The 15856-nt window shown below is 37.4% G+C and overlaps 1 protein-coding gene across 1 annotated transcript in view; it reads right to left on the bottom strand.

The window, feature by feature from the left end:
• LOC116176864 overlaps positions 1-8880 on the bottom strand; it is a 70111-nt gene extending 61231 nt beyond the window's left edge. Inside the window, exons 1-2 of the mRNA XM_031495673.1 lie at positions 8673-8880; positions 7470-7661 (exon numbers count right to left, since the gene is read on the bottom strand). Of these exons, the coding sequence (XP_031351533.1) occupies positions 7470-7661; positions 8673-8742 (262 nt within the window). The 5' untranslated portion in view covers positions 8743-8880. The remainder of the gene's footprint in view (positions 1-7469; positions 7662-8672) is intronic.
• Positions 8881-15856: the final 6976 nt, after the last annotated feature.

Here is a 15856-nt window from a genome sequence, read left to right as displayed (position 1 = left end):
AAGCGTCATGGAGCATGGAAAAGCTCATCGACGGCAGAAAAATACATCGAAGGCTCGGTAGAAGGAAAAGTTAAGATTGCCCGTATGATACAACTGATACAAGGCGGCGAAAATTTCATTGAAGTTTTACAGCAGAAGGAATCAAACATTACTACTTAACTCGACATCCAGTAATAACCCAGGCGTTAGTGTTGAGGGCAATACAAATTGTTTCATTACAATCAATGTTAATGTTTGAAATAAAGAATTACAGCCAAATTTATGTTGGGGTTTTTAATTAATTGTGTGAAGATGTCAAATTTGATGTATACAAATAACAGTCCGGTAAGTGTTGCTTAGCGACACTTACCGGCTCGGATGCTGTAATAACTCACCTACCGGACTCAAAATGATAGTGTAATCCAGAGACTTGTTATAACTAGACCGCGCGTAACGTAGATTTTACTATGAACGCCTGTTGTCAAGATAGGATAGGCAACCAACTGTTCATTGCGGGGCAGACGTACTTTCTGTAGCTTGCTTTAGCCATATTTATCCTAAATTTTAGTAGCAAAAAAAGATAACATATAGCTGTTAACTGTTTTAATCGAATTTATTGGTATTTTATTTGAACTAAATTGGTATATAACTGCCTTACTCTAGTCCTAATTTGATTTATATGTGTATTTTGGTGGTGAACACGTATGGGAAAATATACTCTTAAAACTAAAGATGTAAGTAGTAAGATATGATTATTTAGCGGATTTTGATTCAATATATGCCTATCCAAAAACCCAAATGGGCTGTAACTGTTATTTATTTTTCTTAGACTGCTGATAACCATTTTGTTTACAACGCGGTGTGGTGTGGATTGAATGAAAAACCTGAACACATTTTCAGCAATTTGGCAAATTTTTAATGCATCGCTTGATACGTGCAACAATCCTCCACGATTTTTTCTAGTTAAAAGCTTTGAATGACTCTCTGATGCGAATATCGCATCTGCACATATGGAACATTTAACAGACTTAGCTATTTTTCTTGTAACAAAACCTGAAATATACTTAGTTACGTCTATACCTAATAGGCAAATAGGTATTGCCGTTATCTTGCTGGTAAAGGATGTCGAACAATAGTTCTACGTTATTTTAAGTGAATGGGAAAGTCGAAAACGCTCGGTATTGCATTATTGTAAATTGTTTAACACCTTCGTAGGTACCTTTCTAAAATCGGCTACATGGTTTATTCTCAACAGAAATTTATCTGTTCACTAATTCGAGCTAATCACGAGAAAGATTAATGAACGGAACATCTAAAATAACAGCTTATTTCATTATATTGCATACATCATCTCAGCGATTTTTGCCCCGCGGTGCATTGTGTGTTGCATACTGTGTCGACAACACCTTAGATACATTAAGCGCAGTCTAGTTATAGCAAGTCTCTGGTGTAATCGAACATCTACCGGACAGTATGAAATAAATAAACATTTCACAAAAAAGTAGTGTATATCAAAGTTGTGTAGAATTTTATAGTCTATAATTTCTGATAACAATATTGTTTTGTAAAGTGAAGTTATAAACAGATATGATTGAAAAACTAAAAAACCAACCAAATTTTTTTGGTTTTAGGGGTGGTACGGGGGAAGCACAAGGGGTGGGAGGTCGAAAACATGGATTCTTAACCACCAGATATTCTTCCATGACATGCAAAAAAAATTGGAACTACTTCTCGTTTTGCAGGAAATGGTCAATTTTCAGTCTCTATTTCCCGGACTAATATATTTTTTAGCAGCAACCACTATTTATTATTACACATTCCTAAAGTGCAATCCTTTTATGCTGCGATATCCAAAAAAGTGTACTCTTTTATAATATGTAATGAAAACTAGTAAGTACTTGCCAGTAGCAAACTTTTTAGCTTCCTAGCATGCGCAGAAATGCAATTTTCTTAATGCGAAATGTAATAGAGGGGACACAATTCCTACCTTACTATGCCAAAGTTGTCAAAACTAAAGGGAATCGATGGAGAGAGGCGGCGCAGCCGCCAAGGCCGACAGTATGTCTCCTATTTTAGTCCATGGTATTCTATTCCAATGAATTCTATTATATTCCATGGAAGTACGTGGTATAGCTTCGGCTTCGGTGGCTGCGCCGCCTTGCCTCGCTCTTGGTGCTGCGGTAAAGTTATCGAAACTAAAACGTAATTTCCGAATGGTAGTTACAGAGCTAAACGCCAACTCTAAGGGTATGTCTTTTATTGTAATCCCTTTAATACAGTAGGGGACATAATGTCGGCTTCCCCTCTTACTACGGCAAGTCACGTCACTTCCGAAGGGAGTTAATGGAGCAAGGCGAGCGAGGACGAAAGTATGTCCTTTATTCTATTACATGGAGTTCTATTGTATTCCATGGAATAGAATAGGAGACATAGCTGCATGCACAGGGCGAGGCGAGGCGGCGCAGCCACAGAAACTGAAACCATGCCATGCCCCCTATTGTATTCTTTTTGATGCAATTAGAGACATACCTTCGGCTTCGCCGGCTGCGCCGACTCGCCTCGCGCTGTTACCGCGTCAAAGTTATCGAAACTAAAACGTGATCTTCGAAGGGTAGTTACAGAACGACATAACTTTGGCAGTGCTGCGGCAACGTTGCCGAAGGTAACACGTAATTTTCGAAAGTAATTCACAGTGCGAGGTGAGTCGGCGCAACTACCGAAGGCTAAGCCATGTCCCCCATTCTATTCTTTTGAATACAATAAAGAGCATAATTTCGCCTTCGGCGGCTGAGCCGCCTGGCCTCGACTGCGCCAAAGTTATCAAAACTAAAACGTCATTTTCGAAGGGTAATTACAGAGCAAACCGCCAGTCTTAACGTTATGTCTCTTATTGTAATCTCTTTAATGGAATAGGGACCACCACTTTTGATAAAAATGAACGTGGCGGTGGCGCGCTCGCTTGAAAGTAACCGTGTGCATTACGCGGGTAGTCACGAGATTGTTCGCAAAAGAGAGAGGAGAAATTTTTTTAAGTGAATCGCTTAGAGTTAGTGTTGAGTGGTTATTTTTAGTTAGTGAACCAAACATTCAGATTAGGCCACGCGAAAAACAGCCGTATGATATTTCTCCCTAAGTAGCGAAAATGTTTAAGCAGAAAATTACGTGTGAATCCGCGGTAAGAAATCGCTTTCGCATCGAAGTGGTTGAAAAAGGTTATCTTAAACCGGCTACACACGTTACAATTTTTTGTACTGCAGGGAGTACGACATCCGTCGAAACTGTTGCAGTAACGATAAATAATAACGTGTGTAGCCAAATGGTATGTGCGGAATTTTTAGGTAGAGGTTGAAGATTAGTACAGGGTGTTACTACAATTTAGAGATTTTATTATCAACTTGTGCGATGAGCCTTCAATGGATTTTATTTTTTAGCGTCGAGATTTTACAGTCTAGCCCATTTCGCCGTCGTCATTCTGCCGTCGCCAGTCCGCCGTCGCCAGTTCGCCGTCGCCAGTCTACCGTCGGGCCACTTTGCCGTCGACCCGGTTCGCCGTCGCCAGTCCGCCGGCGGGCCATTTCGCCGTCAGGCCAGTTGACCGTCGCTACTTCGCCGTCGATTCGCTTCATCGCCGCCGCATGACCAGTATGCTACTTAATAACATTAAAGTATTGTAATTTCTCGCTAGATATACATCCAGTAAACTCGAGTTTTTTATTTACAATTTTTCTTTCAAAATATCCAAAAAAATTCCTGTCGTCCATTTCGCAATCATAAATAATAAGACTCTTAAATGAAAATTTCCTGATTCTTATTGTTATTACTTATTACTTATTATTTAATTATGTGACTATAAACAAACCTACCCAAACCTTTACTTTTATCTTTTATTAATATTAGTTATTATTTATTACTTATTCTTATTACTTATGCGTTTGTACCCGTGGAAAGATTGGAGGATGCAGTCGATCAGCTCAGTAATTACCTTCCCAACCAATTACATCCCCTCTTGGATTGGTTTGAGGACAATTACCTGGGAAGGGCGAACAGGTAAATTGCATAAATACTGAAAACTTTAATAATCATGTTGGTTGGATAACTCTACGAAACGTTCCCTTCAGATCAATCCCTCTGGCATTTATAGACTGACGGCAAAGTGGCCCGCCGGCGGACTGGCGCCGGCGAACCGGGCCTACGGCGAAGTGGCCCGCCGACCGACTGGCGACGGCTGACTCGCGACAGCCAACTGGCGACGGCGAACTGGCCACGGCGAAATGGGCGGGCCCGAGATTTTAAGGGAGACAGTTATGCTTTCTCTCAATCGTCCGATCGCTCGCTCAATGGCTTCATGTCCATCGATTTAAAATAGAACGGAGAAACCGATTACGATGAAATTTTGCAAGTGGATTTTTTATCATACTTGTAGATCGGGGTTCGTTAAAACTTTAAACGCGAATTGTGGGTGAACGGAACCTTGGAAGTGTGTAACAGTTTAGTTTATTCATATTCAAATTTCAAAATTACCGCTTGCTAGGTTAAGTAGGATATAGGTGAGATGGCGTCACTTGTACGCGTGTTTCTTTCCTCGCGCAGAATCGCGTTATTTTTTCAGTTCATTTCCGGTTTGAAGCCAACGAGGTTGTACTTGTTGTAGAGCGTGACATTGTGAATTCTTCTTAAACCAGTGGGTAATATTTGCCATCATTCACGTGAAATCTCTGGCAATTTTACCTTTTCATTGGCGTTGTCGAGTAGCTCAGAAGCGTTTTCTCCATTGCGAGGTTATATCTGGTTGAAGTTCATCGCCCTACCTACATGTAAGTGAAATGGCGTTGGTTTTCTTTTACGTTATGTTATCTAAAATTCTTTCAGATTCACAATTTGAGGTTGGATAATTTCCATATTTCATTGATTTAAGTATTTTTCATTACCCTCCTGACGATTTCAGGTATGTTATTAAAAATCTCGTTAAGGGAGTGTTACATCTTTTTACTTTTAGGGGGTCCATGTAGTAGATGAATTCTTGTACCGGTCAATCCTTGTACAGACGAATCCTTGTATGGTATAGTTTATAGTATATCCTTGCACATTCTTGTGGGCGGAGGACATTGACCTGGCATAATTTTGGGATAGTAAATGAATTTGCATCTTGCGAATATTCCGGAGTACGAACACCTGTTGATTGCCGGCAGCTATCCGGCGTACCACCGAGTAGATAAGCCCTAACACCTAAACGATACCGGGAGCGACCAGCTGATTGTGGAATTTTCGGAAGATACGATCTTTTACACAACCTTTTTTATTTGTTTCAATACCGTTAATCTAGTGTAACCTTCCGACGATTTATGATTGGAGCTTTGTATTTTGTTCACGTCTAGTGTTTGAGGTCGTGGTTCTCTTCAAGAGCAACGCAACTGTATTTAACGTATGGGTAAACGAGCCGGCTACGAGTAAGCTATTTTTGGCCCTTCCGGCTCATATAATCGTTCCGAGCGTTGTAGCTTGGGGTTTGTTTTTGTGTTACAGAACTGGAACTTCGAAGGAGAGCTCTTTTTCGGAGAAGACAGCGTATGTGTTATTCAAGGTAAGATTTTTAATTTACTTGTACCCAGTGTTGCCTATATGAGTTGTTATTCGGGTTAACTTAATTCAATCTTGGAATCCATTGAAATCTTAACTACATTTTTGCTCGATCATTGTTGTAGGGGTCTGGTAACGTAATTATTAGGGAAGTGTTCATGAATTTAGTTGGGGATTATTTTTGTCATTTAAAGTATTTGTTATTGTCGTATTGAAGATACATTTTATTTGCCGATCCTGCACCGTTTTGCCAGGATTAATAAATCAGAATTGTTCGTAGTGAATTTATTATTTGGCTCTCTTGTGTTTTCCCAATTTTCTATACAGGAGAGGTCAGAATTTGTGCAAAATTGGGTGGCGCTCAACTAATCATTTCTAGTAACTACCAAAGATCAAAAACTTATGTTATATGCCCAAACGAACAAACCGCTGTGGAAGATTCTCATCTCGAGCCCTTCTTTTAATTAAGAATCTGAGCTAGCTGGCCGTTTATGCGGCGGGGTTTGAGTTTTACAGCGCCGAACTAACCTCACGTTATAAGTGGGTACCGACAAAGGGAATATGGTAGCCCCCGACAAGATCTTACTGATGGCGGAGTCAAAACGGGCTAATAGAATACAAAAATGCGCTGAAGCATGAGGACTTTGACAATGTTTTGTCATCGCGACCATTTGTGAACCAAATTGCATGAAATTCGAACTGGGCGTAGGCGTAGATCTGTAGTGTCAACGCTTTGGCTCTTTTAATTATGTATCATTAGGGCTTAACTCGTACAAGTTCTAGTGTTAGCATTTTCGAAAGATGTCCAAGAACAAGTTCCGCCAGCTAACAACTCGACACCAACCAAGATGCCGCTGGCGGCATCCAATAAACCTAATATGACCCTCTGGTTCTTAAGATGTCTGCAATAGATGAAGTGTGTAATGAGGAGGTCGGCCTCCATTAATTAGGCATTGATGATTCATTTGTTGAAATATAGGGGACTTTGTTTTCGCACCAAAATAAGATATTGTACTTATTGAAATAATTGTTTGATTTGTGTTCTGCGCAACGGAATTTTGTTGGCAAGTCCAAGAATGGCAGAAAGCTGTATTTCGACTTTTCAAAAACTTTGGTTTCATTACTTTCATGTACAAAAATTCCCAGTTTTTTGAACTTGAACAAGTTTTATAAAATGTGGGAACCTCAAAGCCGTTAGCTCGAACCGTCCCTAGAAACCCAAATTTTGGAATATTTGTAACTGAGAGAATTCGACAGTCATAAATTTGTCCGTAGTTGCATGTCTCAATATTTACTGATGAACATTTTAAAATTTTGGGCATCATAAATATTTCCAGGAACAAATTTCCACAGGTTTACAAAATAATTCGTGAATCTTTTATTGAAGGAACGCGATCCTGAAAATTGTATTCTTGCAAACATAAAGTGATGGCATTCTTGCTGAAACCTACAGTTTCAGAATGAAGTTTTTCCGAAAGTACACAACTTAACCCCGAATGCAATCTATTAGTGCGGGCACGCCTAATACGAGTATGAAATATTTGGGGTGGATATACATTTTTCTGTCAATTTACGGAAAATATATTAAGCTTAAGTATCAAATAAGGCAAAATTAACGTCGTAATTTAGGAATGCGATAGTTTAATAAATTAGGAAACCCGCCCAGTTTCCCAAATAAATTCAATCCATGTGCTCCTATATTAATATGTGCCCGTAATACAGAAGGCTTATAGTAGAAGTTATTTTTTTAATAAAAGTTCCTTTGTCAGTGTACGCCCCCGTTTTCATTTATTTTCGTTGACCCTAACCTCCAACAGCTGTCTTTTCCTCAACAACGTAATAAAGTGAATCGCGTTTTACGCCATGCATTTAATTTTGGCGGGCGAGAGAAAAGTGTAAAAATATTCACCAACCTAGTACTTGAGGTTTCTTGGTCGCTATCCATTGGTAAACGGGAATTTTTTCTTCGTTAAAGTACCATTTTACGACAATTCCCTCGTCCTTCGTCTCCTCCCAGCTGTAGTCGCAGTCCAGGATAACCGGACTGCCTATATGTGTCACTTCAGGTACCTGCAGTTTATTTATTCGAACTCCCACGGTCACATCTGAAATCAATGCGTCGTGTAAAAGGAAATGCGGAAAAACTTACTATATTATTAAACGGGAAAATAGTGTGAGTGATATACAACGATATCAATCACTTTTTCCATATTCCTAAAGCTATTTTTAAAAGTCTTCTCAGTTTTTTCCGCGAAACATTCGTTTTTCTCTACTTTATTATTTATATTTACCTGTCAGGCACACATATGCGTTCGGTTCGATATGCGAATGTAAGTGATTGATGTATCCTGTGGATATCGATAAGGGTTTTATAATTGAAACTTAAACTCAATTTGTTTTACCGCATACCTTGCCGCGTGAAAATCCGGGAGGAATTTAAAAGTTGAGAAAAAACCGTCCTTCAATCAATTACTCGGTTTCGTTTTTCTTTTGTTATCGCATTTCTGAAAAACTGTTCACACTGTTTGATTTAAAAATTTCTAAGTTTTCGAGCAACAAAGCAGGTCTTTATTCCGAGGTAATAGAAAGAAAGAAAAATTGAATGTCTGAAACGTTTGAATTACGTTTGGTCCCTTGATTTTTATTTTTCGGAAATATTTCAGCAATTTCAGAAAACGTTTCTTTTCATACTTATTACAGCATAAAGAGAAGTAATTTTAAAAGTCGCACGGTCAGGCCGTTAAAGTCTTTATCTTGCATGGGGGTGGTGGAAAAATATTTGCGTGTTTTCCTCACTTACTTAAAGCGAGCTTTTCTGTAATCATGGAAAGAATTAATGGAAACATGCAAAATTCAACGTTAATCTCTCAGCAAAAGCTGCGTAATATGATAGTAAAATATTTACAACGTTCCTTTGGGGGGTGCATTAAATATTACTGAAAATTACATTTGTAGAAACGTTGCAACTTAAAAAAATTCTTTGTCATTTCGTTGGCGGAATGAGAATAATGGTAAACCTTTGACCTACTTGTTCTCCCAATTCTTGTCAGTAATTTAACTTTCTTAAATTAGGAGAGTCTGAAACCGCTTCAATTTCGAGAAAATTGAGTTCCTACCTAGGAGAAAAATTATAACGTATAATGAAATAGCCCATTTCGTCCAATATGCACTCTTATACAAATTCATGGTTACACTAAATTTAACACATTCATAATCCTCATTTTTTTAAACGTGTACAAATTGCAATACCACAATTTCAGTGACTATCGGTTATGCACGTAATCAAACATTGGGTCCGCTTACATGGTAGCTACATGGATGGAGCGTCGCGGCGCTACTGAATTTTGAACGTAACGTGTTCGCCTGAATTAAAGCGATAAGGGTGCGACTGCGCCCCTCGTTTTGATGCTGATGAGGAAGACGACGTTTCCGCGATAAAAGAACTGGAAGCGAAATTACTTTAACAAAACCTCGCAAGCTAGAAGAAGCGAGCGAATCTTTAAATTTCATCAAGTGCCTAATTAAATTATGCCATTTCTATAATTACGCCCTAATTTCATGATAAATTCGAGCGCATTCTATTCAGCGTGCCATTGAACTTTTTAGAAAACTGAATCCTGCACTTACTAGATTCTAAATGGAAGAGGACGCTTCCTTCCAAAAGCAAACATTGTAAGCACCTAGACGTCGTCGTCTCTCGAACGCCGCACTTAAGATAGCAGAGCCCGTGTTACATGCTTCCAGAATCAATGACACCTTTATATTGTCGGTAAAAGAATTTGAAAGAAAATTGGATAACGTCTGAGAGCTTGAAACCTTGGGGCAAAATTATTTCACTACATTAAACTGGAAATCTTTCTTAACGTCAGCAGCTTTTATAATAATTGCCGGCGATTTAACCGATTCAATAATAGCCACTCGATCTAAAAGTATATACTTACTTTACGGATTATCGATTACGATTAAAGTGCCTCTTTACAAATCTACTGCTTACGTTCGACTAGAGTTACAAAATCTTGCTTCAATATTCTAATGTCACGTACGTCCATTATTTATAACAATTTAATTAACAATAAATTTATACGTCTTGAAGTGAATTAAATAACAGTAAAATATTATTAATAAGAAAATATAACACAAGTGCATCGAAATAAGAACTGAACTCACAAGCGTTTCAATTTGCTTATACAGGGTGCCCATTATGTATGAAATATAGTATAACTATATCTCTGTAAATATCGAATAAGTATATACAAAATGTTTCTATGTGAAATGATTGTTTAATATTTTATTTCCCATAATAAGACAGCGTTCACTTGTTTTTATGTCAGAAAACAAATGAGTAATGAAAAACAATTGAATTTTATTAAATGGCAATGCATCATTTTATTAGGCTCATTTGATAGAGATTTTTTCCCTTGGAATAACCTATCCCAAAAAGCTTGAAATAAAAATTATTTTTTTCTTCACGGGTGTTAACGTGTTACGTCATTGAAAAGAGAAAAAACATCTCTATCAAATGAGCATAATGAAAATGTGCATTTCTATTTAAAAAAATTGAATTGTTTTTTGGCATTCATTTGTTTTCTGAAATAAAATGAATGGGTTGGTGCCTTATTATGGTAAATACAACGTTAAACAACTTTCATATAAAAAATTTTTGTATACAGTCGATATTTACCGAGATATATACTATATTCCATACATAATGGGCACCCTGTATATGAAATGTAACGTTTCTACTAAAGGTCTGGAAATGTCGGCATCAAATGTCATAGTACTTCAGGTTTCCTGTTCTCTGGTAAAAGTACAAATATTAAAGCAGGAAAATGTCATACCTCTAATGCAAAAGTATCAAGTGTCCAGTTAGCTGAGGGTACAAAGGTAATGACAAAGGGGTTTTATAAATTCTCTTGCCTCCTAGGTAATAGAGATGGAATGCTATTTTGTTCCGAAGTTAACCTCCGACAGCCCAAAAGTGCTCTCTTAGAACTCATCGGACAAAAGAACCGTGCTAAAGAAAATTCCGAATCACCGTTCACAGAGACTAAATATAGAGGAAAAATCTTAACCAAGAGAGATAACATTGGAAAATGCTAAACACTTTCTACATCTCATCTACAATATACAAAGACTAATAATCCGAGTAAGTAACCCTTGAAATCAGACGTTAATGCAATACAAAACTTGATAAGTTCAATCCTTTCCCATGTGTGAAGGAATACATTCTGAAGTCTCTTACATAAAGTACATAAAATGCATCCGGTATGTATCTGAAGGTCCTGGATACGGTAACCTTAGACTAAAGTTGTAGTTCGAGATAAATGCCGCTAAGTATCTTTATCGCTTCGGCATATACCTCTGCAAGGGCGAAAGGGTTAATTACACTCAAAAAAAGGCAGATTCGTGCACAATGAATTCAAGTCGCTAAGCAATCCAAATGAGTACGTACAAATGAAAATTAATAACTGGCCAATCTCAAACAAATCAAAATAGGAATAACCTTTACATTGAAAGCAAATAACACCCAAATTCAAGAATCACTTTAACCTGACTTATAAACAGCTGAAGGCGACATAATTTACAAATTAAGTAATTTCAATAACAACTACGTACATTACCTTTTTGCAAATGGACAATGGCACAAATTGAACTTAACTCAATGGATGCAGAAAGCAAAGTGATCTCAAACACAAAATGAACCTGTATGAACCGCTAAAAAGCTAACTTGGCAAAGCTAATTCTACACACAATTTCCCTCCTATACAGACTAACATTGTTTTATTTGCTGACATCGAAATTAATACATTTGTTGAATAGTAAACCCATTGTTTCGGTACTTACTTGTTTGGAATTTGAAATCTCAACGTTTTACTTTGCTGCTGGATGTGCAAGCGGCGCGAATATTAATATTTTCGGTACCCGCAGGCCATGAATTCCTTTTGTGATAATCCACCCTTATGGTTAGGCAACACACCTTTACATCTGAATCAAAAATATGATACGCTCTGTATATAACCAATCGACCGTTTTGCGTAGATGCCGAATACTAGGGAATTTTGGTAACAAAGCTAGGGGAGAATGAAGCGGATGGCGACGGGGTGGACGGAAGGCATCACACGTTCTCGGTTTTCATCTTGATTTTTTCGTTTGTGGTGTTTTGAAGGTGTAATTACAGGTAGTAACCATTTTATTCTTTATTGTACTTACTATTAATCATCGAATTTCTTGTCACAATGACATTATTTACATTTTGCTGATTTTGCATAAACTACGATATCTGAATCATGGCGCACTCCATGCCTTTGTTTTGAGTACCGTTAGATGAATCGTGTTTGTTATACTGTCCAGGTGATTATGTCATTATTTTGTTTTATTAAGTATTTATTTCTGTATTCACGAAGAGTTGATTATCAGTGCGATGTTGCTCTGTTCGATTGATCCGTAACTATTCCGTGAGGGAAGTACCTCCTAATACAGTTTGATTGTTCGCTGTATCTGTTACTTTCTTATTCGTGGCGCGCCGCAGTTCTTGTGCGTAAGCTATACGAAGGGGCTCTCTTATTTGATGTTTCGATGTTTGTGTGTGCGAGTGGTTAATTCTGTCTCCGTGGAGTAGGTACCTAATACAGTTCGACCGTTCGCTGTATCTGTTGCCTACTCGTCTCGTGCGGATTGCAGTTCTTAGCATCTTAGGAATGCGAGATATTTAGGGGCCCTCTCATTAACATTTCCTCTCTTTAAAATATGTTCTGCTTGAGCGATAATCGATTTTCACGTGAATACTTGCTATTGGCATTCTCACATGCACCTTTCGTGTTAAATTAAATTATATTAGTGGAAGGCTGTAGTAGAGCCACACCTTTTTGATGTTTCCTATGTACTATGTAATTGAGATAACACAACTCGTAAATGAAATAAATGGCATCATTTATTTATCTCAATTGATTATATAGGTATTTTGATGTGTTTTTGTACTGAACTAATTTATCATGTTTTCCACTGCATTTATGATGCCTTGTGTATTTTGTTTTTATGAACTTGTTTATATTGCATTTGATTTGATTATCTAATTGATCATACAATTTGAGATATTTTATTTATGTGTATTTTCTCTTGCATTTTATTGCTGTAGGTGATATTTCATGTCTTTGTGTGGCCTATGCCGGGGTTTTTGTCCCGTAGAAGGTTTCCCTGGCATGGTCTTGTTGTGTGCGTAATATTTTATTTGTTCTTGTCATTTCTTACGCACAAAAGTTCTGTCTTTTATTTAATTCCCTTGCCGATGATGTCTCACGTCCCAACACAAAGAACCGATTACACAAAGTAGGAGTTCATTCGTGCCACCCATATCGAGCCGACTGCCATCCAAATTCAAAAGTGCCACGAAACGTCCATCGTTTCGACTTGAAAGGTAGGTAGATAATATAGGGTAAGTCAACGTTTTCAGTGTCGGCTTGATAGACCCCTAGGAACATTACACTTTATGGCTGGTTCTAAGCTTAAAAAACCAACAATTACGCACATTCTTTCAAAAATCGATAACATTTATAACCTGTTATAAAAAATGCATAGGTACGAAAAAAAGCAACTTGTCGATAGTTGCTCCCAATTGCACAAAGCTTGTTGTTTTAGATGAAATGTTTCTAATCGAAGAGTCTTACACACACACTCTTAGAAAAGAAAGTCATTACTACTAATGTTCAGAAATATCCATAAATTGTAACATGACGGATGATCAATGTTTGGCTTGTCGCAAGAGCTAAATTGAAACGAGAATCCATTAACACAAGCCCCGTGAGAGAAATTATATGATCTTTTTATTTCAAGAACAAGTGATTAAACCCGCCTGCACAAAAAGGACGATTCCATCGACGACATAAATTAAATTAATTCCTAAAATTCAATTACTTCTCTCCATCGAAGCATAAAAGACACTATGAGAATTATTTACGGAAGAATAATATAACCAAAAAGTTTGTTCCAACAAATAAAGTGAAAGACTTAAACGTAAGCCGACTCTCGCTGGCATTATGCTCCACCCTGAATAAATAGCAAGAAAAAGAATTTGTGAAGAAATTTAGAAAGTCGTACAATACACAGCAGGGACATCCTCAGAGATGAAAGATATAAAAAACTGGAATTACGGAGAATTGAAGTGGAGACCGCAAGAGTTATATTTGTTCGGTACAACGGATGCCGCTTCTGTTATACCAGCCCCTCTATTGTTTAGAATGTCCGGTAATGCAAGGAAATAAATTGAGCTTACATCTACTTTTAAGCCTCATTTCTTTTGGGCTATAAGAAAACGGCGCCGTATATTAAAATAGGGCATAAGAGGTTCGGACTGCAATCATTTAGATATATTTACAACATCCCTCTTCTCCCGGCCCCCCAATCGTATTAATACACGTCTGATAACAAAAAACGAAAGCCTTTCGAACGAAACGAGCACAGAAACTTTACACTCATTCAATCGTATATAAAAGGAGGCTTTCAGTTAACAATATTTGAAAGGATGAATCTTCTTACGCAAGCAATTTGTTACACCTTTGCAATAAATCGCCGATAAACGAGTTTACAATAAAATGATTTGGGGGGTACAAATACTTTGTGTGCTTTCAATTTGTACTGCAATAAAAACACATGTGCGCTCTTGCAACACTTTTCGAACCCCAAATGGGAGAGAAACGGGCATAAAATGTATTGTGCGGTTTTTTGGCCGTTTAAATTTTAATAACCCAACTGGAAACGTGTAACAAAGTGAGCGGCGTATCGACAGTTTTAATTTGTAGGTGGTGCGAGGGAAGCCCCAACAATTTGATCGTACCTTTGGGAAAAACTAATTTTATTCCATTTAGTCTGGGAGATGGTGACAGAAATCTTGCGTGGTCGACCTGTACCTTGAATTAAATATGAAGATTGTGGGGCGTGAACAGGAGAGGTAAGCTTTTATTTTTACAACTCAGACTTCAGATAAACATCAGGAAGCCACTGGGCAAGAGTTCCGTGCTTGGTCCTCTTTGTGGTGCGGTATACTCGCGCTAAAATCCCGAGGAACGCCAATTAGTTACCATCAAGAGACATTTGCTCAAAATAATCTGGAAAAGAGGGGTGGAAATCGTATGACGGCAATTTCAGGCAAAAAAATCAGAGACAAAAGTGTTCAATAGAAAAGTGGTAGATCGTGAAAAACTCTACAAGTTCCATTCCAGTCACTTTCTCACATAACCTCAAAGTAACCGAAAAACCGTGTTTTTTGTTTTAACAAGACTTGGTTGAAAATATACTATTTGATCATTCAAATAACTACAAATTTTTTCAATATAAAAATTTAAGGGGTTTCCGAAATATTCGTTTTTTTCGGCAAAATAATTTTTTTTTTCAAATGAAAATTGTCCTTCAGAGATTTATCGTAGAGAGTTCTATTTGGTATCATTTTCTTCGTTTTTATTTATGTTTCTCGATGAAATAAAAAAAACGCAAAAAACGAAAAACTCCAAAAACGACTTCAGTAACATTGCCTTTTCTATTAAATGATAATTTGTTTAAATTTTGTAAATCTTACTGATGGTGGAGTCAAAAACTTAAACTTAATCACACTGAAGATCATTAAAAAAAACCTATTTTTTACTTTTTTAAATAGGCCATGGATTCATGAGGATTTTGTTTTGTTTATTGTATCCATTGTAACTAAGGCAGCTGATGCCAATCAATAAAAATGGCTGACGGTAGAAACATGTCATTTCAAAATTTTGAAAAATGATTAAAAACATATAGGATGATACATCAATGTAAACAGGAAAAAGAATGCAAAAAAAGTTACAATACAGGGTGTTGCATTTAAAAAATACCAAGATTGGGTCAAATCTCGAAAACGGTTGGTCACATTTTTTAACTTACCTACGCTTTGGCGATGGTATACGCAGTAGGTAGTCTGCCAATCCATCGCTCGCTACAGATCACATTATAATGACATTACTCTGAAATGCACCATATTTTGCAGTACCGCAATCACCCGAGGTGACGCCATTCTATTAGCGGGCTCAGTCAGCTAATTAGTTTTATGGAAACAAAGTCTCGTCTTTGCGGAAGAAAACAACGAAAAATTAAAGGTCATCCAACATCATTACCCCGCCGTAAATCTAGAGGTTTACCATCAAGTGGTAGATTGCAAGCTGGAAGGCCTTCCAATAAGGAGCGCATTAAACGCAAACATAATATTAGTTTAAATATTTCACAAAATGAATGCCAAATTACATTAGATTTTATTTTTAAAGGAGTAAATTTGTAGCTTAGA

Source organism: Photinus pyralis, unplaced genomic scaffold (assembly GCF_008802855.1).
Source record: "Photinus pyralis isolate 1611_PpyrPB1 unplaced genomic scaffold, Ppyr1.3 Ppyr1.4_LG7, whole genome shotgun sequence".
NCBI lineage: Eukaryota > Metazoa > Arthropoda > Insecta > Coleoptera > Lampyridae > Photinus > Photinus pyralis.
Note: the sequence above shows the minus strand (reverse complement) of the source record. Positions and strands in the feature narration are given on the sequence as shown.